This window comes from Heterodontus francisci, chromosome 31 (genome assembly GCF_036365525.1).
Source record: "Heterodontus francisci isolate sHetFra1 chromosome 31, sHetFra1.hap1, whole genome shotgun sequence".
Classification (NCBI taxonomy): Eukaryota; Metazoa; Chordata; class Chondrichthyes; order Heterodontiformes; family Heterodontidae; genus Heterodontus; species Heterodontus francisci.
The window spans coordinates 42,795,282-42,817,009 of record NC_090401.1 but is presented as its reverse complement, the minus strand read 5'-3'; the positions used below and the strand labels follow the sequence as shown (position 1 = coordinate 42,817,009).

Sequence of the window (21,728 nt, the reverse complement as noted above, 5' to 3'; positions counted from 1 at the left end):
CTGGTGCAGTGGGAAAATTCATTACACAGTGTGACTACTACAATAATGAAAATCCATTACACAGTGTGACTGGTGCAGTGGGAAAATTCATTACACAGTGTAACTGGTGCAGTGTGAAAATCATTAAGCAGTGTGACTATTGCAGTGTGAAAATCCATTGCACAGTGTGATGGGTGCAGTTTGAAAATCCCATTACGTGTTACATTTGACAGAACTGAAATATCTCTTACTGATGGTATGAATTATATTTTTTAATGGACTATTTGGTACACCAGGAAAAGTTCTCATTTCTGATTGGACCCCTGAGTGCATCCACCCCAATATTGCTTGCTTTCTGCACCAAATCATCATGAATCTAGGTAACATACCAGAACAGACTAACTGGAATCAGAGCATTTCCAGCCTAGGGGCTGAGCTGATGACTAGTCTACTAACTATGTGTCGCTTCCTCGGGACTGATTACTGAGATTAGCAAATGAATAAAGGCTGGTTATTGAGGGAATGTTACATGATGAGCAAAGAGGAGGTTACCTGGGGCTGGTTGGGGGAGGTGGTTTCTTTGAATAAGTTACTGAAGGCTAGCTACTGAGAGTAGAGTGGAGGTGAAGGGTCTTTTCACTTTAGCAGAGAGGTCAGTGGTGAGGGGAATAGATTTAAAGTGATTGGTAGAAAAATTAGAGGGGAGATGAGACAAAACTTTTTCACCCAGAGGCTGGTGATGGTCTGGAACTCACTGCCTGAAAGGGTAGTTGAGGCAGAAACCCTCAACTCATTCAAAAGAAGTCTGGATATGCACCTCAAGTGCCATAATCTGCAGGGCAACGGACCAAATGCTGGAAGGTGGGATTAGAATAGATGGATCATTTTCGGACGGCACAGAAACGATGGGACAAGTGATAAGTGGGCGAGTTAGTCACTGGTTACTAGGGTTTTGGTCATGGTTTGTGTGACTTGCGGTTAGAGTATGGGGATGTAGTTGCCGATTCGAGTACGATGCCTCTGGGCGATACACTCTGCGATCCACACGATATTCCGACATTCCTGCTCCTTTAACTTCATGTAAGCGTGAAATACCCCAAAGTGAAACTGTTTATCAAACGCCAGCACATTGAGCTTCACCTGGGAAAGAAGAGAGTGAGAGTTACAGTTGGATAAAGGAGTGCAAGGTTGCAGTCATTGGGATCTTGCATGCAGTATGTGAGCACACCTGGACAATAGGTGAGTGAGTCACTTAATTTGGGCACTGGTTTCCTTTTCCAAAAGGCTGTGTCGTTTTCCTGGGCTGTTAGGACTGAGCCCTATAAATGCCTTCACATGCTTTGGCCGTGGTGTCTGTTTCCTCAGTCCTGCCTGATATGGGTGGAAACATCTTAATGTAATGTAACTGATGTCCGAGCGTCCCTCCCAGCTGTTTCCATCCAGGCTGCACCGCAGGAATTTCCTAACTGTTTCTCACAGAGCCTAAAAATCAGCAATTATTTGGGGTGCTTCAGGCCTTGACAGTTTGTGACAGCTCCCAACTTCCATCCTTTGCGTCAGAGCGTGCATTGATCACCAGCCCAAGTCTGACCCAGCTCCTAGTCTATGTATTTAAAATAACCAACCTCAGAAATACAGCCTCACCTCAAACTCCGCAGGTTTAAAACGCACCGAGCCCGATATACACTGGGGTGAGGGGGTGAAGTTGGGTGCAGGGGTTGAAGGAGTGCCGAGGGTGTAAGGGGTGAATGGGTTGAGGGAGTGGAGGAGAGTGAAAGGGGAAGGTGTAGGTGATGAAAGGGGGTCAAGGAGGCGGTGAAGTGCTCAATTGGGGCTTTTACCTCATATTCAAAGAACTTGTCCTCCAGGGTCTTCTCATCGGAGTTCCTCTCTGCGCCTTCAAACAAGAATTTATATTCCTGACAGAACAGAATAAGAGGCAGGTCAGAAATAAACATTATCCTTGGCTAATGGGGCACACGGGTTCTAAATCCCACCTACAAGTGTTAGGGATATCGTATTGGGGGTGGAGGGGGTAGGAAGCATTCCTACTGCTGCTGGTCCATGAGGAGCTCAAAGAGAGGTAAAGTTTTAACATTTGCATCGGCATCCTCTGGATTCTTCCCTCCTGTTCTGTCAGACGGTGTGTGATTCTCAGACTGCTGTTAGCAGGAGACTCGCCAGGGGCTGAATCATCATTGGGAATATTACAGCGCCCGGGATGGACGAGCTGGAAGCACAATCCTGATTTTAATTTTAGTCTCTTGTTCAAACTTCTCCTACCTGTCAGATAGGGTTAAAATTGAGGCCAAAGAGACACTCCTGAGGTCCTAAGCCACAGACACTCTCAGCCGGCCAGACAGAGACGCTGTCAGCCGCCTAGATGGGTTTGGAAACTGTGGGCTCCTGACTGGACTCAGAACCTCCTTTCTGACACCAGACAAGGTCCAGGACCAGAATGGGAAAGTTTGACTGGCTGTGAACGGGAACAGCACATTATAATAAAAACAAAATACTGCCGCTGCTGGAAATCTGAAATAAAAACAAGAAATGCTGGAAATACTCAGCAGGTCTGGCAGCATCTGTGGAGACAGAAGCAGAGTTAACGTTTCAGGTCAGTGACCCTTCATCAGAACTGGCACAGCCAGAAATGTAATAGGTTTTAAGCAAGTAAAGCGGGGGTGGGGCAAGAGATAACAAAAGAGAAGATGTTGATAGGACAAGGAAGAGCACATTGATTCCAGTAACAATGAGAGCTTCGGTATCCGGGAAAGAACATACCGCATAATATTCAGCGACTGCACGCACGTGTTCAAAATCCTCAGCGTTGGACAAGAGAGTCAAACCATCTGGGTGTAGCCTGCCACAGCAGGGGTAGAGTGCAGCCCGATCCTCTCTGCTCAGCTCAGTGCCGAAGGAGTTCAGGGTAATGATAAATGCACGGCGATCAGCTTCAAACTAGACAGGAATACACCAAGGAATGAGAGAGCTCATAGAAAGACCCCCAGAATTAGACAGTCACATTGAGTCACACAGAGAGCACAACACAGAGACAGGCCATTTAGTCCAACAGGTCTACAAGTTACACACCAGCCTCTTCGTACCTTACTTCATCTCATCCCATCAACATATCCTTCTATTCCTTTCTCTCATGTTCTTATTCTAGGTTTCCCTTAAATGCATCGATGCTATTTGCCTCAACCATTCCTTTGCTAGTGAGTTGCACATTTTCACCATTGTCTGGGTACAGAAGTTTCTTATGAGTTCCCTATTGAACTTATTAGCAACTATTTTATAGTCATAGCCCCTCACAAGTGGAAACATCTCTACCTCTACCCCTACCCTATTAAACCTTCTCATAATCTTAAACACTTCTATCAGGTCACCCCTCAGTATTCTTTTTTTGGAGAAAAGAGGCCCAAATTGTCCAGTTTTTCCTGAAAAGTATATCCTTATGAATCTTTTTGTGTACCTTCTCCAACATCTCTATATCTCTTTTATAATATGAAGACCAGAACTGTGCATAGTATCCCAAGTGTGGTCTAACCACAGTTCGATACAACTTTAACATTAACTTTACTGCTTTTCAGTACTACCCCTCTAGAAATGAACCCTAGTGTTTTATTTCATTTTTATGGCCATTTATTAACCTGTGATGCTACTTTTAATGATTTGTGTATCTGTAGCCTATTTCTCGACCTCATTTAGGCTGCTCTTTTCCAAGCAGTATGTGGCCACCTTAATCTTCCTACCAAAATGCACAACCTCACACTTATCTATATTGAAATTCACTTGCTAATATCACGCCCATTCTGCGCGTTTATTAATGTTTTCCTGTATTTTTTCCTTTCTTCTTTTGTATTAATTACATCTCCCAATTTGGTGTCATCTGCAAATTTTAAAATTATACTCCTGATTCCCAAGTCCAAATCAATGATGCAAAAAAATGAATGCCAGTGTTTGCAGCACTGATCCCTGTGAAACACCACTTCCCATATTTTGCCAGTCTGAGTAACGACCTTTAACCCCTACTTTCTGTTTGTAGCCAACTTGCTCTCCATTCTGCTACCTGTCCCCTGACTCCATATGCTCTGACCTTTGTCATGAGTCTACTATGTAGTACCTTATCAAAGGCCTTTTGGAAATCCAAAAATATTACGCCTACTGAATTACCCTTACATACTTTTTCTGTTATCTCTTCAAAGAATCCAGTAAGTTTGGTCATGCAAGAATTCTCTTTCAAAGACCATGCTGACTACTCTTTATTATCTTTACTAGATGTTTTTCGATTATATCTTTGAGTAACGATTCAATTAATCTATCCTACCATTGATGTTAAGCTAACTGGTCCATAGTTTCCTGGGCTTGTTCTAGCACCCTTTTTAAACATGGGATTAACATTAGCTGTCTGACAGTCCTCGACCACAATTCCCTTTTTAATGAATTGTTATATGCATGTAAAAGTGCCACTGCTTTAATGATTCTCAGAATTGTTCCAGAGTCCCAGGCCTAGTCTGCTGGAGTTATACTTTACAGAGACGAGTAGTCACAGTGGGGGAAGTTGTTAAAGTGCTTACCTGCAGGATGGGACACATCACCTCTTCAGTCTGCCCGCCCTGCTCTTTACAGAAGCCGTAAAATGATTCGAGATAAGCCTGAAACAGGGAAGTGCTGACCCTGAGATGTGTGAACAGGAAATCATTTATCAACAGCTCTGCTCAGATTGATTAGAGAAATAAAAATGATCTAATCAGGGTTTCAGGAGGTTTATATATAAAATAATAGATACCCAGGAATAGGAGTGAGTTACAGGCTAGAATCTAATCGAGGGGTTCGGGTGATTTATATATAGAGCAACAGTTAGTTTTAGGATAAGAGGTTGGCTGTTTAGCACTGAGATTAGGAGAAATTTCTTCACTCGGAGGGTGGGAAACTTTGGAATTCTTACCCCAGAGTGCTGTGGATGCTCAGTCATTGAGTACATGGAATCAATAGATATTTGGACACTAAAGAAATCAAGGAATATAGGGAAAGAGAGGGAAAATGGAGTTGATGTAAAAGTTCAGCCATGATCTTATTGAATGACAGAACAGGCTCGAGGGGCTGTATGGCCGGGTCCTCCTCTGGCTCCGATTTCTTATGTTCCTATAACAGATACCTGGGAGTGAATTACGGATCGGAATCTAATCCGATTTATTGCTGTTACCTTGTAGAGTTTGTTTCGTAATATTTCAATATTGACTTCATCGAGGTCATTCTCTGAGATGCAATCTTGGAAGAAGGAAGCTGGGAAATGGAAATGAATAAGTTAGTGTTCATTTCAAACACACACACACACCCTAACTCACTGTCTGGTCTAACGCAGGGTGTGTGTTATAACAGAGCAAGTGAGACACTCAGACCCCTCCACTGATCAGTACAGAATGAAACACTCGGACCCCTGCAATGACCAGTACAGGGAGACACTCGGACCCCTCCACTGACCAGTACAGAGTGAGACACTCAGACCCCTGCACTGACCAGTACAGAGTGAGACACTCGGACCCCTGCACTGACCAGTACAGTGAGACACTCAGAACCCTGCACTGACCAGTACAGAGTGAGACACTCAGACCCCTGCACTGACCAGTACAGAGTGAGACACTCGGACCCCTGCACTGACCAGTACAGTGAGACACTCAGACCCCTGCACTGACCAGTACAGAGTGAGACACTCAGACCCCTGCACTGACCAGTACAGAGTGAGACACTCAGACCCCTGACCAGTACAGAGTGAGACACTCGGATCCCTGCACTGACCAGTACAGAGTGAGACACTCGGACCCCTGTCCTGACCAGTACAGAGTGAGACACTCAGACCCCTGCACTAATTTGTACTGTGAGATACTCAGACCCCTACACTGACCAGTACAGAGTGAGACACTCGGACCCCTGCACTGATCAGTACAGAGTGAGACACTCGGACCCCTGCACTGATCAGTACAGAGTGAGACACTCGGACCCCTGCACTGACCAGTACAGAGTGAGACACTCGGACCCCTGCACTGACCAGTACAGAGTGAGACACTCGGACCCCTGCACTGACCAGTACAGAGTGAGACACTCAGACCCCTGCACTGACCAGTACAGAGTGAGACACTCGGGCCTCTGCACTGACCAGTACAGAGTGAGACACTCGGACCCCTGCACTAATTTGTACTGTGAGATACTCAGACCCCTACACTGACCAGTACAGAGTGAGACACTCGGACCCCTGCACTGACCAGTACAGAGTGAGACACTCGGACCCCTGCAGTGACCAGTACAGAGTGAGACACTCGGACCCCTGCACTGACCAGTACAGAGTGAGACACTCAGACCCCTGCACTGACCAGTAAGGAGTGAGACACTCAGACCCCTGCACTGACCAGTAAGGAGTGAGACACTCAGACCCCTGCACTGACCAGCACGGAGTGAGACACTCAAACCCCTGCACTGACCAGTACAGAGTGAGACACTCGGACCCCTGCACTGACCAGTACAGAGTGAGACACTCGGACCCCTGCACTGACCAATACAGAGTGAGACACTCGGACCCCTGCACTGACCAGTACAGAGTGAGACACTCGGACCCCTGCACTGACCAGTACAGAGTGAGACACTCGGACCCCTGCACTGACCAGTACAGAGTGAGACACTCGGACCCCTGCACTGACCAGTACAGAGTGAGACACTCTGACCCCTGCACTGACCAATACAGAGTGAGACACTCGGACCCCTGCACTGACCAGTACAGAGTGAGACACTCTGACCCTTGCACTGACCAATACAGAGTGAGACACTCAGACCCCTGCACTGACCAGTACAGAGTGAGACACTCGGACCCCTGCACTGACCAATACAGAGTGAGACACTCTGACCCCTGCACTGACCAATACAGAGTGAGACACTCAGACCCCTGCACTGACCAGTACAGAGTGAGACACTCAGACCCCTGCACTGACCAGTACAGAGTGAGACCCTCGGACTCCTGCACTGACCAGTACAGAGTGAGACACTCGGACCCCTGCACTGACCAGTACAGAGTGAGACACTCAGACCCCTGCAGTGACCAGTACAGAGTGAGACACTCAGACCCCTGCACTGACCAGTACAGTGAGACCCTCAGACCCCTGCACTGACCAGTACAGAGTGAGACACTCAAACCCCTGCACTGACCAGTACAGAGTGAGACACTCGGACTCCTACACTGACCAGTACAGAGTGAGACACTCAGACCGCTGCACTGACCAATACAGAGTGAGACACTCAGACCGCTGCTCTGACCAATACAGAGTGAGACACTCAGACCGCTGCACTGACCAATACAGAGTGAGACACTCAGACCCCTGCACTGACCAGTACAGAGTGAGACACTCAGACCCCTGCACTGACCAGTACAGAGTGAGACACTCAGACCCCTGCTCTGACCAGTACAGAGTGAGACACTCAGACCCCTGCACTGACCAGTACAGAGTGAGACACTCGGACCCCTGCACTGACCAGTACAGAGTGAGACACTCGGACCCCTGCACTGACCAGTACAGAGTGAGACACTCGTACCCCTGCACTGACCAGTACAGAGTGAGACACTCGGACCCCTGCAGTGACCAGTACAGAGTGAGACACTCAGACCCCTGCACTGACCAATACAGAGTGAGACACTCGGACCCCTGCACTGACCAGTACAGAGTGAGACACTCGGACCCCTGCACTGACCAGTACAGAGTGAGACACTCGGACCCCTGCACTGACCAGTACGGAGTGAGACACTCGGACCCCTGCACTGACCAGTACGGAGTGAGACACTCGGACCCCTGCACTGACCAGTACAGAGTGAGACACTCTGACCCCTGTACTGACCAGTACGGAGTGAGACACTCGGACCCCTGCACTGACCAGTACAGAGTGAGACACTCGGACCCCTGCACTGACCAGTATGGAGTGAGACACTCGGACCCCTGCACTGACCAGTACAGAGTGAGACACTCGGACCCCTGCACTGACCAGTACGGAGTGAGACACTCGGACCCCTGCACTGACCAGTACAGAGTGAGACACTCGGACCCCTGCACTGACCAATACAGAGTGAGACACTCGGACCCCTGCACTGACCAGTACAGAGTGAGACACTCGGACCCCTGCACTGACCAGTACAGAGTGAGACACTCAGACCCCTGCACTGACCAGTACAGAGTGAGACACTCAGACCCCTGCACTGACCAGTACAGAGTGAGACACTCAGACCCCTGCACTGACCAGTACAGAGTGAGACACTCGGACCCCTGCACCGACCAGTACAGAGTGAGACACTCGGGCCCTGCACCGACCAGTACAGAGTGAGACACTCGGACCCCTGCACTGACCAGTACAGAGTGAGACACTCGGACCCCTGCACTGACCAGTACACTATGGCCCTGCATACTGTGACGCTGCAGCTGGTCCAGGCTAATGTTCAGAGAATTGCCTCTGACTGTGCTGAACACCAGCTGCTGGGTTCTGGGGGCAGTGAGACTATATCTTACCTAGTGGTGTATCGACCAGGATAGCGCTGTAGAGTTCAGCGGGTGTCTGGGCAATATGAACAGCCTCCATCTGCTCGAAGCTGCCCAAAGGATGGCACTTTGGAAGGAGCTCAGAGATCGGACGTTGGCGCAATGTGCCAGTAATCAGCAGGATAACGTTGTCAATCATGTAGCTGTACCTTTAAAACAAAGCAGCCAACGGACACAAGTTACACTGAACTCCGCAGCAAGGTGAGGAAGAGCTGAGCCTAGAACTGAAGCTATCGGAAAGTTCACTTCAAGACTCAATACCCAGTGCAGCCCAGTACAGGCCAGTATAACCCAGCCACTCAGTCAGTTACTCACTCCTCGTCACTCACTCACTCACTATCACTCACTCGTCATCACTCATTCACTGTCTCTCAAATACTGTCATTGTCACTCACTGTCACTCACACACTCATTGTCACTCACTGAGCAATGTGATTGTGTTACTAATGAAACACTGATTTCCTCAGACATGCTTGAAACGGGCTCTTCAAAATGTTAATGCAACAGCAAAACAGCACAAAGCCCCAATTACTAACGTGATATAATCCAGGAAGGTGGTGAGTGGCTGCAAGGAATGATTCCGCAGATAGACAAATTCCACCAGCAGTTTCTGTTTCAGTTTATCATCAATGATAGAGACGGTGAGAGGACCCGTTTCATTGGACAGAAAGCTGCCATAGTCTGTGCTCTGAAGATGCAGCTTCAAGTCTGCAGAAAGACAACAAAAGCCGCTGGTTAGGGTTAAATCCGCAGCAAACCATGCTCGATACACACTAAACACAAGACTTATTAAATGCAAGAGTATTAACCCTCACTGGGACTAAGGGTAGGAGGTAATGAACTCCCAGGAATGATCTACCCATTCTTGCCCGTATAATACTTCTTTTAATCAATGTAGATGGATATCTCCAGCTTCACCGTGTCTATTTATCAACACAGGTCACAGTGCAGCTGCTAAAAAAACCCTCAGCCTTGGCTCCCTTCCTCTATTATAATCCAGTATTTCTGCCACAGTTTTGCTGTGTTCTGTCAGATCACTGGCCACGGAGGAAAGTTGCTGAGGATCCTGCTTCATGTCTCCACCGAGCACTCACACTGGAAGTTGCACATGAGCAGAAACTGAGGGAAGGCAGGAGAAGGTTAGATTACACCCCCCCCCCCACTTCCCCCACACATGCCCCCTCCCTTCCACACCACACTCCCCCATCCCCACAGTCCTCCCCATTCCCTACCCATTCTATCCACTCCCCCATACCCCACTCCCCTCATCCCCCCAATCCTCTCCACAACACCTGCCCCACCCCCACCCCCCCCCCCCCCCCACCAACAACACAGCACATCCTACTAACAATCAGTGGCTGGTCCCACATGAAAAAAATAGCAGTTTGGTCATGGCACTGGGGGAGTATCCTTGGGCGTCAGTTGTGGCTCAGTTGGTTGCATTAGGGGATGCGGTGGTGTAGTGGTAATGTCACTTGACTGGTAATCCAGGGGCCCAGGCTAATGCTCTGGGGACATGGGTTCTAAAAACCCTTCTGGTTCACTAATGCTTTTTAGAGAAGGAAATCTGCCGTCCATACCTGGTCTGGCCTACATGTGACTCCAGACCCACAGCAATATGGTTGACTCTTAACTGCCCTCTGAAATGGCCTAGCAAGCCAGTCAGTTTAAGGGCAATTAGGGATGGGCAATAAATGGGCTGAGCCAGTGATGCCCATATCCTACGAACAAATAAAAAAAAATTCTCACCTCTGAGTCAGAAAGTTGTGGGTTCAAGTCCCATATCAGGACTTGAGCACTAAGATCAAGGCTGATGCTCCAGTACAGTACTGAGGGAGTGCTACACTGACAGAGCTGACCTCCTTTAGGATGAAGTGTTAATACAAGACCTCATTTGTGGATGTAAAAGATCTCATTGCACTATTTCAAAGAAAAGGGGAATTATCTCCAGTGGCCTGGCCAATATTTATCTCTCAATCAATATCACTAAAACAGATTATCTGGTCAATATCACATTGCTGTTTGTCGAAGTTTGCTGTGTGCAAATTGGCTGTTGTGTTTACCTATGTTACAACAATGACTACATTTCAAAAATACTTAATTGGCTGAAAAGTGCTTTGGGATGTCCTGTATTCATATGAAAGGCGCTATATAAATGCAAGTCTTCCTCTATTCTGATCTCCCATTGAGGGAACTGGAAAAACAAAAAGAGATTTAACAAGAACTCACCCTCTAGAGTCTGGCACTGCACCAGATTGAGGAAATCTGCCTGTTTCAGAATTCCACCTTTGAAACCTCTGACCAGTCCCTCCAGGTAACCGCTGTCCACATTAAAATAAAATTCTGCGAAGCCCATCGTTCAAGTGACAGTTTGCAGCTCTCACTATGATGAGTCTCTCTCTTTGGTCCCTGCTGCTCTCCTTCTCAAACCGAAGATCAGGGCTAATAAAGTTCTTGGTGATATCACCAACACGGCTGAGTGGAGCTGGGTGATTCTGGCTAACACTAGCTGTTTGTGTTTTGCACAATATTTCCTAGTCATCGAGACCAATAAATCTCTCATCCCTGTCCTGAACGTGCTGTGAATCCCCCCCGCCCCCACCACTTTTACCTCCCTTGCATGTTGTTATAAAACAAAATCTACAGAGAGTATCATGTTGCAGGTTAAACAGTAATCCTTAAAGAGATAGCAGTCTGCTCATTGATGGAACCTGAATTAGTTCCTAGCTCCTGTGACCCATTCGATCTCTTCCTTCTGACTACAGCCAGAGCTGTCACAAACTCTCTTCTCCACACACGCACACACACACAACTGCTTTGTTCTTATTTCCCTGTCTCGAAGTGACAGTCCATGGGCTCTCACCAGCTTTCAGTACATTACTCAAAACTCAGTCATTGATAGGCAAGTGTGCAGTGTCCAGATCCCAGTACAGGTGTGTTCAGGTTCCTGACCCAGGTACAGGTGTGCGTAGGTTTCTTCCAGTCACTATCTGGCTCCCTTCAGTACACACTGACCCAAGATAGCCAGAGTCTGTTTCCCATGGTAGGGGTGACTAAAACTAAAGGGCATAGATTTAAGGGGAGAGGGTGGAGGTTTAAAGGGGATCAAAGGGGTAAATTTTTCACACAGAGAATAGTGGGTATCTGGATTGAGCTGCCTGATGAGGGGGTGGAGGCAGGAACAGTAGCGACATTTAAGAGGCATCTGGACAGGTACTTGAATGAGCAAGGCGTAGAGGGATATGGAATTAATGCAGGCAGGTGGGATTAGTATAGATAGGCATTATGGTCGGCATGGACGCAGTGGGACGAAGGGCCTGTTTCTATGCTGTACGACTCTATGACTCTAAGAAGGTGAACCAGACCGATTTCCATCTGAGGAAGTCGCTGACTGCTCGGCATTTTTCTGTGTGAGCCTGCCTTCAACCAGAACCTTTTTATCAGGGACCAACAGGGTGTGATAACATCCTACACAAAGAAAGGAAGAGTGTGTTAGAGAGGGGTAGTGTGACCAACTGGGATTAGGGTGTGTGTGTCACAGAGTAACCGGGATTAGGGAGTGTTTTAGAGATTCTGGGTATAGGGGTGCTGGGTTTAGGGAGGCTGTGATTAGGGTTTGAGTACAGCAGGGATTTTATTAGGAGCTGTGTTGAGGGGGCTAAATTGAGGGGTGCTGGAATTAGAGGACCTGGGTTTGGGGGTTCTGGGATTAGGGGATATGAGTTTAGGGAGATTTGATTAGGAGCAAGGTTTGAGGTTGATCAAGGGACAGGGATTAGGGACTGGCTTTAGAACAGGGTTGTCCAACATGTGGCCCGCAGGCCAGAGTCTGGCCTGTCAAAGTTTTCCATCCGTCCCGCAGATGAAAACCGTACCTGCTGTTCCTCCTCCTTGCTGCACAGTTTTTGACCTCGGCCATTTGCTTTCAGCTTCAGGGATGTGAAATTTCTTCCGACCCGCCAAAGATTTCTATTACAATCAGCCGCCTCTGCTGCTTTCAGTAACTCTGCTGGGAAATGCAGACTCCCCTGCTCCCCGGTCCCTATGGATGAAATCGTAATCCGGGATGCAACTCCCAGAGAGCACTGTGTGTCTGCGTGGTGATTGGCTGCGGCCTGCTGGCGTGACTCTGGAGGTTAATGAGCAGAGTGGGTCACGAAGGAGACAGTAGTTGCAGTCAGCCTGAGGAACCAACAGCATGCTGATTAAAGTGAAGGTGAGCCCAAGGCTTGCGGCATTTGCCTGGCAGGAGGGAAGGAGAGAGAGAGACACACACACACATACACACAAAGTGGGGGGGGAAGAGAGAGACAACACAGAGAGAGGGAGAGAGACAGACACAGAGGGGCGAGAGAGGGAGAGATGGACACAGAGAGGGAGAGACAGATAGGGGCAGAGAGAGAGAGACAAACACAGAGAGGGGAGAAACAGACAGAGGGAAACAGACAGAGAGGGACACAGACAGAGGGGGCGAGAGAGACACACACACGGGGTGGGGGGGTAGAGAGAGACACACAGAGGGTGAGAAAGAGACAGACACAGATGGGGAGAGAAAGAGATACAGAGGGGGAGAGAGAGAGATACAAACACAGAGGGGGGGGAGACACACACACATTGAGCAAGAGAGAGTGAGACACAGAGGGGGAGAGAGAGAGACACGTCGAGAGAGACAGACAGACACGTGGGGGCAGGGGGAGAGAGACAGACATGGGCGGGGGGTGGTGAAAGAGAGCGATCATGATCACTCCTGAGAGTCTAATATCTATCTGGAATACTCTGCATTGCTACAAGTGTACAAGCATTGTCTACTTGTTCAAGCAAAAACAATGCCAGGAATTTCACTAAATCAGTGTTCAACATAGTATATTATTAGTCTTCTCATTTAAAGCGTGTTCTCAAAATATACATTTATTGCTGATTTTATTAACAGTAAAATAAATTTCAAATGTCTATAGCCTTCCAAAGTTTGCTCACTGGCCCCAGTGTAGGACAGATGATCCTTTGCTCCAAATAGTTTGGAGGTTGGGCCAATGTCACAGACTGCAGGTCGGAGCCGGACAGATCCAATGCCCCACCCTGCTACCCCTACCCACACTGCAGAACCCAGCCCAATTCCCGGCCCGCACATCCTGCGAAGCCCCCGACACAAAAACAAAAAGTGTTGAAAATACTCAGCAGATCTGGCAGCATCTGTGGAGAGAGAAGCAAAGTTAAAGTTTCAGGCCTGTGACCTTGCATATGAACTGCTAATCCCCGTCCCGCCCACACTGCAGAATCCCGCCCATTCCCCTTCCCGCCCACACTGCAGAATCCCGCCCATTCCCCGTCCCGCCCACACTGCAGAATCCCGCCCATTCCCCGTCCCGCCCACACTGCAGAATCCCGCCCATTCCCCGTCCCGCCCACACTGCAGAATCCCGCCCATTCCCCGTCCCGCCCACACTGCAGATCCCGCCCATTCCCCGTCCCGCCCACACTGCAGAATCCCGCCCATTCCCCGTCCCGCCCACACTGCAGAATCTCCGCAGACGGAGCTGAGCTTCGGGGATTGCGATGGGGAAGCTGCGGGACAAACAGTTGGGAAAAGGAGCTGCGACTGCCCCGCCAGCCGCGGGCGAGGAGAAGGAGCAACGGGGCCCGGGGAGCGAGCCGGTGTCCCGGGCCTTAACGCCGAGCAGCAGCCTGGAGTTTGCGGAAGCCCGGCGGAGACTGCTGGAGATGGAGCGGCGGCAGCGCCGGGTCCGGGAGCTGGAGATCGGCCTGCAGCAGCTGCACGATATCCTGGTCCGGGCCGAGCAGGAGGCAGTGGAACACGGGGAGCTGGTCAACCGGATCCGGAGCGGTGCTCAGCAGGGAGAGATTGGACTTAGCGCCCGGAGCCAGAGCATCAAAACCCACCTCAAATTCAGGGGACACCGGGCGCCGCTGATGGTGGCCGCTGCCTTGGGGCTGCGCGGCTGTGTCCCCTGGGCCAGTAAATGAGGAGACGGGCCGAGTGGCCGGGAGCCGCAGGTCTGTTGTGCAATTTCCCGGGTCTCTGACTCTTCCCTTAACCAGAATGTAAATTAAAATAAATATCTATTTAATTCACACTGAGTGCTTTACTCCATATCTAACCCTGGGAGTGTTTGATGGGGCAGTGTAGAAGGAGCTTTACTCCGTACCCAACCCGTGCTGTACCTGTCCCTGTTTGATGGGACAGTGTAGACCGTGTTACGTGAATTATACCAGCCTTTGGAGTAACGGGCACACTCTCAGGTAGGAAATTTAATATCACAGGGTTTAGCTCACAAACACACCTACACTCACCCACTGCACGTACACTAGCATGCCCAGATCTTCTCACCCATTTGCTTTAATGTCTCCCCCCACCTCCCTGAAGACTGTAAACAAGTTCAACATTTGCTCTGTCCGCACGCAGAACACTGTAGTTATCCAAATTAAACATTTTCCAGTCATAAACCCATTCCCCCAGTACATCAAGATCCGCCTGATGTAGTCGAGCATCATCTAGTCCTAAATTTGCAGATGGAGCCAACAGCATCTACATCGAGATCTCTAAATAGAAACTGTAAAGGGCAATGGTTCCAACACTGGTCCTTGTAGGTCACTCCTGGTTTCCAAATCCATCTATAACTACTCTTTGCCTACATCCTTACAGCCAGTTTTCAACCCAGTCAATATATTAACTGTACTGATAGGGTCACTGACCTGAAACGTTAACTCTGCTTCTCTCTCCACTGATACTGCCAGACCTGCTGAGTATTTCCAGCATTTCTTGTTTTTGCTTTTATATTACCTCTAATTTCTAAGGCTTCGATCTTGTATTGAAGCTTGTTGTACAGGGTATTGTCAAAATCTTTTTGAAGGTTGAAGTACACATTTGTTAGGTTTCCCTCATCCACCATCTTGTTGACTTATTCAAAAAAATATTGTTTGCATCATGTTCCATGCAACAGGTGCCCTTTCCCCATGGAATTGTGTTGCTGATATTATGTGATGTTTAAAGGGCCCAAGCTACAGATTACACACCTCAATACATTCATTAATTTGTTGGCTGTGTGATGTCTGTAGTTGTTGCTACGGTCACTGGAGACTGGCATCAGGAGCGCTGGTCTCATCACTCATTGTGCAGCCATTTCCAACCCCAGGAGAGAATCAAGATTTTAAAACATTCTCCACACCAATCAGGAAACCCTGAAAGGACTGATTTTCCACTGATTGCATCCCACTCAAGCAGGGTGGGGATGGGGGAAGAGCACACAAACACGGGGACAATTTCACCATCCACCTCTCAACTCACTCATCTCTATAAAACCTGCCCTATTACAATCTGGTTTAGCTTTTGCACTTTTTTCTTCTTGGATTTTAAAATTTAAAAAGGAAGACCTTTATACCGTGTCTTTCATATCCTCAATGTCCCATAGTGTTCTGCAGCTGCTGCAGTACTTTTGAGGTGTAATCACAGCTGTAATGTAGGGAAATGCAGCAACCAATTAGCGCACAGATGCAACAAACAACTGGGACAAATAACCAGGTAATTCTGTTTTAGTGATGTTGAAGGATTAAAAATTTGCCAGGACACCAGGGAGAATACCTCTGCTCTTCCAATAGTGGCCAGGGGATGATTTTACATCTACCCAAGAGGGCAGAAAGGGCCTCGTTTTAACGCCACATCTGAAAGACAGCACCTTCAATAGTGTCGCACTCCCAGTCTGGCTTTCACGCTAAAATCTCTGGAGTGGGACTCAAACCCACAACTTTGAGACCTGAAGTGAGGATAATACTAACTGAGCCAAACTGAGATGTGCACTGGTCAGTCACAGTGCTCACGTACAAATCGTGCCTGTTGGAGAGAGTGCAGCACATTTAGTATTTGAATGTAAGCAGATTACTGTGGTTTGTGTTTTTATTGCACCAATGTACATTGGGAGTAACTACAAGCTTGTTGAAAGCAGCAGCCCCTATACAAGTATGAATTATTAGCAACCAAACCAAACAGCATTCTGCTAAACCCGCCATTTAATGCTGGCTTTAAACTCATCACAACCGTGGATTAACAATTTAATTTGTACAGTTAGCAGCTTCCCACGGGCAATTCCTCATCAAATCACAGACAAGGACAGGAGCAACAAACTGAGTGAGGTTTATGCACACAATTGGCACTGCAGCTCTCAGATTGGGGGGGGAGACTGCAATTGTTGCAGAGGAATATCCAGCACATTGAACTTCCAACTACCTACCCCACCACTGACATACTTTACCATTTAATGCACTGACTGATACCACACAGGGGGTTAAAGCTTCAGATCAAGGCTGTTGAACAACCGCAAAGGTGCAACGATCCCAGTGAAGGGATCGGGCAGGATTTTAAACAGAATAATTTATCCTGATTAACAATCCCACCATAACCTAATTTACACTTTAAGGTATTACTTAACAATGCAATTACAGACATAAAGGCTGATGGTGCGATTAGCTAATAAGTTCTGGCTACATCTCAAATCAAGCCTGCTCTAACACCACAGCCTCTCCGGACTGGGATTAGACACTTTACTGAACTATAGGCCTCCTTCTGGTTGAATTCTAACCCTGCAACCCCTAGGGAGGATCTCAGGAAACACCTGCCTGCAATGATGCAGCAGCTCACCGTCTCAGCAACTGATCAGTAACTAGTTTAGGTGATCAACTGGCTACAGCATACCCAGCATAGTAACTGCTAAGGCAGTCACACATGATCAGTAACCGAACCAGTCAAATTCTGCTGTTATTGCACAGGCAATGGAATTTCTAACTGAGCTGTACAGATTTCAGCCAATGATTTCATCTGTTTTCTCATGAAAACAGCAAATTAGTGGCTTTCAAAATAAATTGATGAACAAATCCTTCCAGGAGAAGCTGCAGTGAAGCGAATCAGTGATCACCATTTCACAAACTTGCTTTCAATTCAGTGTAACCCAATTGAATGTGCCTTAAAACGCAAATGGAACTTGCAGCAGAGAAGTCTCCGCATGTGATGAATTTGTTTGTCCAGGAAGTGAAGGAGTCACTATTAGTGATTAAAGTGATCTCTATATTGTGCACACACTGGCAAAATCAATTGGAACTGTGTACATAGGACCTTAACTCCCACCTTGTTATAAACAAAACCATAACTCCTCACAACAGTAACTCTTTATACACTGCATACTACTACAAAACATCACCCTCTGCCATGTAAGAAAGATATTTCACCTCCCATCTTTGTGAACACATCAGTTTCCACATTTTCAGTCAATTTAAGTGGAACCTCCTGAAACTCAAACAGGAGCTTCATGCTGGCAGGTAGGATTTCCTCTCTGCGTTAGATCTCGCACAGGTTTCAGAGGTAGAAGGATAGCTTGCTAACCTACTCTACCAGTCAGGGTGTGCACTCCATTCCATTTGCTACCATTTATTGGGTCAGTGTTGTAACAGAATGGCTGCAGTTAGTTGTTGCTGTTTTCATTACTTCCTACCACATTGTCAGCTTGCTCCCCTCCCTTGTCAGGCAGAAATTCTCCCCACCCCCTCACTCAGTGTTTCCCCCAACCTGCCCAGAAGTGAAACATTCTTCTCTACCTCATGCTACAGCTTCCAGCCAAACTCTCAATAAAATTTGATAAACTTAACAGCAAATTAGGAATCAGAATGAGAACTAAACTGATAATTTCCTCCCCAACTTTACCAAGAGCATCACTGCTGCTTCTCAAAGCTGACAGCTCAAGACTTAAACTAGCTCACACATCGCAACAGAAGTCATCAAAAAGCAGCAGCCAGAAAAAGAAACCAAAATATACTTAATAAGTCCACCCCCCCCACATTCTTAAATATGCTCTGCAAACGGAACATTTGATTCAGAGCTCCTGACGGGACTGGGGCTTGGTTTTACAATGCCGAGTTTTAGGGACACCTGAGTAAAAAGTCACCCTGTGAGAAGCATTCCAGGAGAGGGCAGTATCACACTTTGCAAACTCTGGAAGCTGTGAACAGGCTGCAGACACTGCTCACAGAATCAGTGCTTGAACAGATGAATGTTAAGCAGTGAAAAAGACAGTAAGTAGACAGGCAGCCGAGACTGGGGGAAGAAAGCTGGACAAAGAACAGAGCTATAGAGTGCAGGAGACAGAGGTGTGTAGGCACAACCCCCCCCCGCCCCATCACCAGGTTGTTCGCAACACTGAGTGCGGGGGTTTTCCTGACCCAACTCCCATACTTCGCCATGAAACAGTCTCCTCTCTGCATGTACACTGTGATTTCATCCTATGTGTCCATGGTCTAAGTCCCCACAAATGATGCAGAGATCCCTATATCAGGCCATGTTTAGCTACACATCCTGCATGCGCATTGTAAACTGGCGAAGAGGCAGGCAAAGGAGTCACAAACATGGCCGTGACCAAGGGACATGACTACCAGCTGTGACCACCAGTCAGGACCCTCTATGTCCTGCAATGAAAGCTACATAAGGAAGCCCTGGGACTTGAACTAGTGGTTCCAGGGCGATGAAAGGAGTGCAGTTTACCTCAATATTAACGGCTGCTTGTTGCTAATGGACTGCGCAGAATCCATTACGACAAAGGGACTGAAGGTGATAGAGGAGGAAGCATTTATACAAACTGAAAGCAGCATCTAGACAATTTACAAAAAGATCTGCTTATCAAATGAGTCTTTTTCAATCACCGGAAACAATTTGAAGTCTCCTGTATGCGTCTCAGGCCAGGTTTGGCCCAGTTAGCTGTTCTTGAGAGGGTAGCACCATCACTCTCAGACTTCTGCAGACTGATATAGAACTCATCCATAAGTGAGTCTGATAGATGTTGGAGATAATGCAAACCCTGTCATTGCTTCCTGAACAAAGCTTTTGGTGCATAGCTGAGGACAGTGCAGTGTTTCAGCCACAGACACTCTGAACTGAGAGTTTTTCCCTGGTCTGTCCCAAGTACGCTGTTGTTGGAGTTGTTGTTTAGCTCGGCCGGCACTGCACCTGGCCTTCAGAGTTTTCCTCATCATCTGAGGCCATTCCACTGTTGGTCAGTCCAGTGATCCTGTATCCCATATTCAAGAGCATAACCTCAAGGGGGTCTGCATTCATTCGCCGCTGGTTCGCCTGTGAAGCCCCCTCCATGTCTTCAATCACTCGCTCATTTTGATCTTCACTCTGGAAAAAAAAAACATGAATCAGCTCTTCCACCAGACTCTAGATCTGCGCCTCAGTCTGACACATGGGTTCAACCACTGGGGCAGTACAGTGCGAGGCTTTGCTGCCATTTTTATGTCTACTTTTAAAAAAATAAAGCATTTATATTACTTGTGCATAAAATCAGTAAGTCTACTTAACAGCCCCTTCCTCCTCTGCACTGAATTTCCATTTCAGAAGTTACTCTCTTGCCCTCTCCACCTTTCTCTGATGTATGCTCAGCTGGAGCTGGTCTTGAACAATTACCTCCATTTATATACCATTCAGACTCAAAGCAGTTTCAAGTGGTCAGTCAGTCCAATCTGCACAGAAACCAACAAAACCTGACCAGTGACCCACTACAGTTAACTGACCTGCAGTTTGTCATGCAGGCCCCCATCTGCCAAGAATGAGGCACATTGGTTTTGTCATATGAACATTGATTTTTAACTGTTGCTGGAGCTAGGGAATGACTTGTTAAACAGATCAGTCATAGCTGGAAAAAAACATTTACATACTAACAGACATCAAAGGTGAGGAAGCGCATTCCAGGGCCTGCTAAGGAGGATACAATCCACAAGGGCCAGGACTGGTTAGACCAGCTGGTCACATGACAAACTGGCTGTTCCAGGGTTTTCTTTTGAACTGGCCACAGAGAGTTTGAACTCAAAGACTGTTTGCTCCTAGACTGAGAAGACCTCTCTCCTGTCTGCTCCCATCTCTTTATCACAAGCCTCTGAATACACTGAAGACACGTGGACCCCGAAAGAGAAAAGTCTCCTACAGCGAACAAGGTTTAAGAATACTGGGCCCCAACGAAATGCAAGATCTACCTACAGTCAAGGACTCTAAGGTGAGCTCGAAGAACTGCAACAAAAAATCTTCAGATATTGCCACAAATTTTTCCAATTTATTTTCCTTCTGCTCTTTCCTGTCTCTATTTGCGCGTGGGTGCGTCGTGTATCCGTAGGCGTCAACCGAATTAGAGTTTAAGTTCAAATTTAATAAATTTCAACCTTTCTTCTTTAAACCTAAGAAAACCTGTTTGTGCTGGTTTCTTTGCCTGATAATTGGAAAACGGTGAACAAGGATTCACCAAAGGGGGAGCTAAAAACCTGGTGTGTTTAAAATTAAACCCTGTTACAGTAAGACCAGGTGAAGACTGAGAGGGACCCCTAGATACCTTTCTCACCGGTCGTAACAAGTTAAAAATCAAAGCTTAGGTTTTAGTTCAATAAAAAGCACATTTTTGTACTACCCCCCCCACCGCTTCTCTCCCAATCATTAATGAATCCCATTGACATAAAATTTGTTTCAGAAGTCTTTACTGTTCCCATTTCACCTCACTAAAAACAGCTTGTATTTATATAATGCCTTTAACATAATAAAACCTCTCAAGATGCTTGAGAAGCAAAATTTGACACAGAGCCACATGAGCTATTACAGCAGATGACCAAAAGCTTGGTCAAAGAGGTAGGTTTTAAGGAGCATCTTAAAGAAGAGGGGTAGAGAGGAAGAGAGGTTTAGAGAAGGAACGCCAGAGTTTAAGGCCTTGCTGGCTGAAGACACGATCACCAATGATAGAGCAGTTAAAATTGGGGAATTAAAGAAGCACAGATATCGGAGACTTGTGGGGCTGAAGATGATTACAAAAATAGGGAGGGCTGGGACCATGCAGGGATTTGAAAACAAGGATCAGAATTTTAAAATCGAGGCGTTGCTTAACCGGGAATCAATGATGGTCAGTGAGCACAGGGGTAATGGATGAATAGGACATCGTGTGAGTTAGGACATGGGCAGCAGAATTTTGGATGACCTAAGTTTACAGAGAGTAGAATGTGGGAGGCAGGCGAGGAGTGTGCTGGAATAGTCAAGTCTAAAGGTAACAAAGGCAAGCAGATGAGCTGAGGCAGGGACAGGTGCAGGTGCTGTTAGAGGTGGAAATAGGCAGTCTTCATGATGGCACAGATGTGTGGTCGGGA

At 47.4% G+C, this 21,728-nt stretch overlaps 3 protein-coding genes across 3 annotated transcripts in view; 1 reads left to right on the top strand and 2 right to left on the bottom strand.

Moving 5' to 3' along the window:
- Nucleotides 1-262: 262 nt before the first annotated feature.
- On the bottom strand, nucleotides 263-13,412 carry LOC137347043 (V-type proton ATPase subunit d 2-like). The gene is made up of 9 exons (XM_068011048.1): nucleotides 13,362-13,412; nucleotides 12,428-12,521; nucleotides 9,089-9,260; nucleotides 8,523-8,701; nucleotides 5,186-5,265; nucleotides 4,557-4,634; nucleotides 2,761-2,937; nucleotides 1,821-1,898; nucleotides 263-1,119 (listed from the first exon to the last, which is right to left on the bottom strand). Exons 1-9 carry the CDS (start codon nucleotides 13,410-13,412, stop codon nucleotides 958-960), a joined length of 1,071 nt encoding a protein of 356 aa, XP_067867149.1. The 3' UTR covers nucleotides 263-957.
- A 627-nt stretch (nucleotides 13,413-14,039) lies between these two features.
- Nucleotides 14,040-14,642, top strand: LOC137346980 (TMF-regulated nuclear protein 1-like). The gene has a single exon (XM_068010954.1). The coding sequence runs from the start codon at nucleotides 14,106-14,108 to the stop codon at nucleotides 14,532-14,534; it is 429 nt and encodes a 142-aa protein (XP_067867055.1). The 5' UTR covers nucleotides 14,040-14,105; the 3' UTR covers nucleotides 14,535-14,642.
- A 1,805-nt stretch (nucleotides 14,643-16,447) lies between these two features.
- wdtc1 (WD and tetratricopeptide repeats 1) overlaps nucleotides 16,448-21,728 on the bottom strand; it is a 52,487-nt gene continuing 47,206 nt past the window's right edge. Inside the window, exon 16 of the mRNA XM_068011412.1 lies at nucleotides 16,448-19,728. Coding sequence (XP_067867513.1) covers nucleotides 19,534-19,728 — 195 coding nt within the window. The 3' untranslated portion in view covers nucleotides 16,448-19,533. The remainder of the gene's footprint in view (nucleotides 19,729-21,728) is intronic.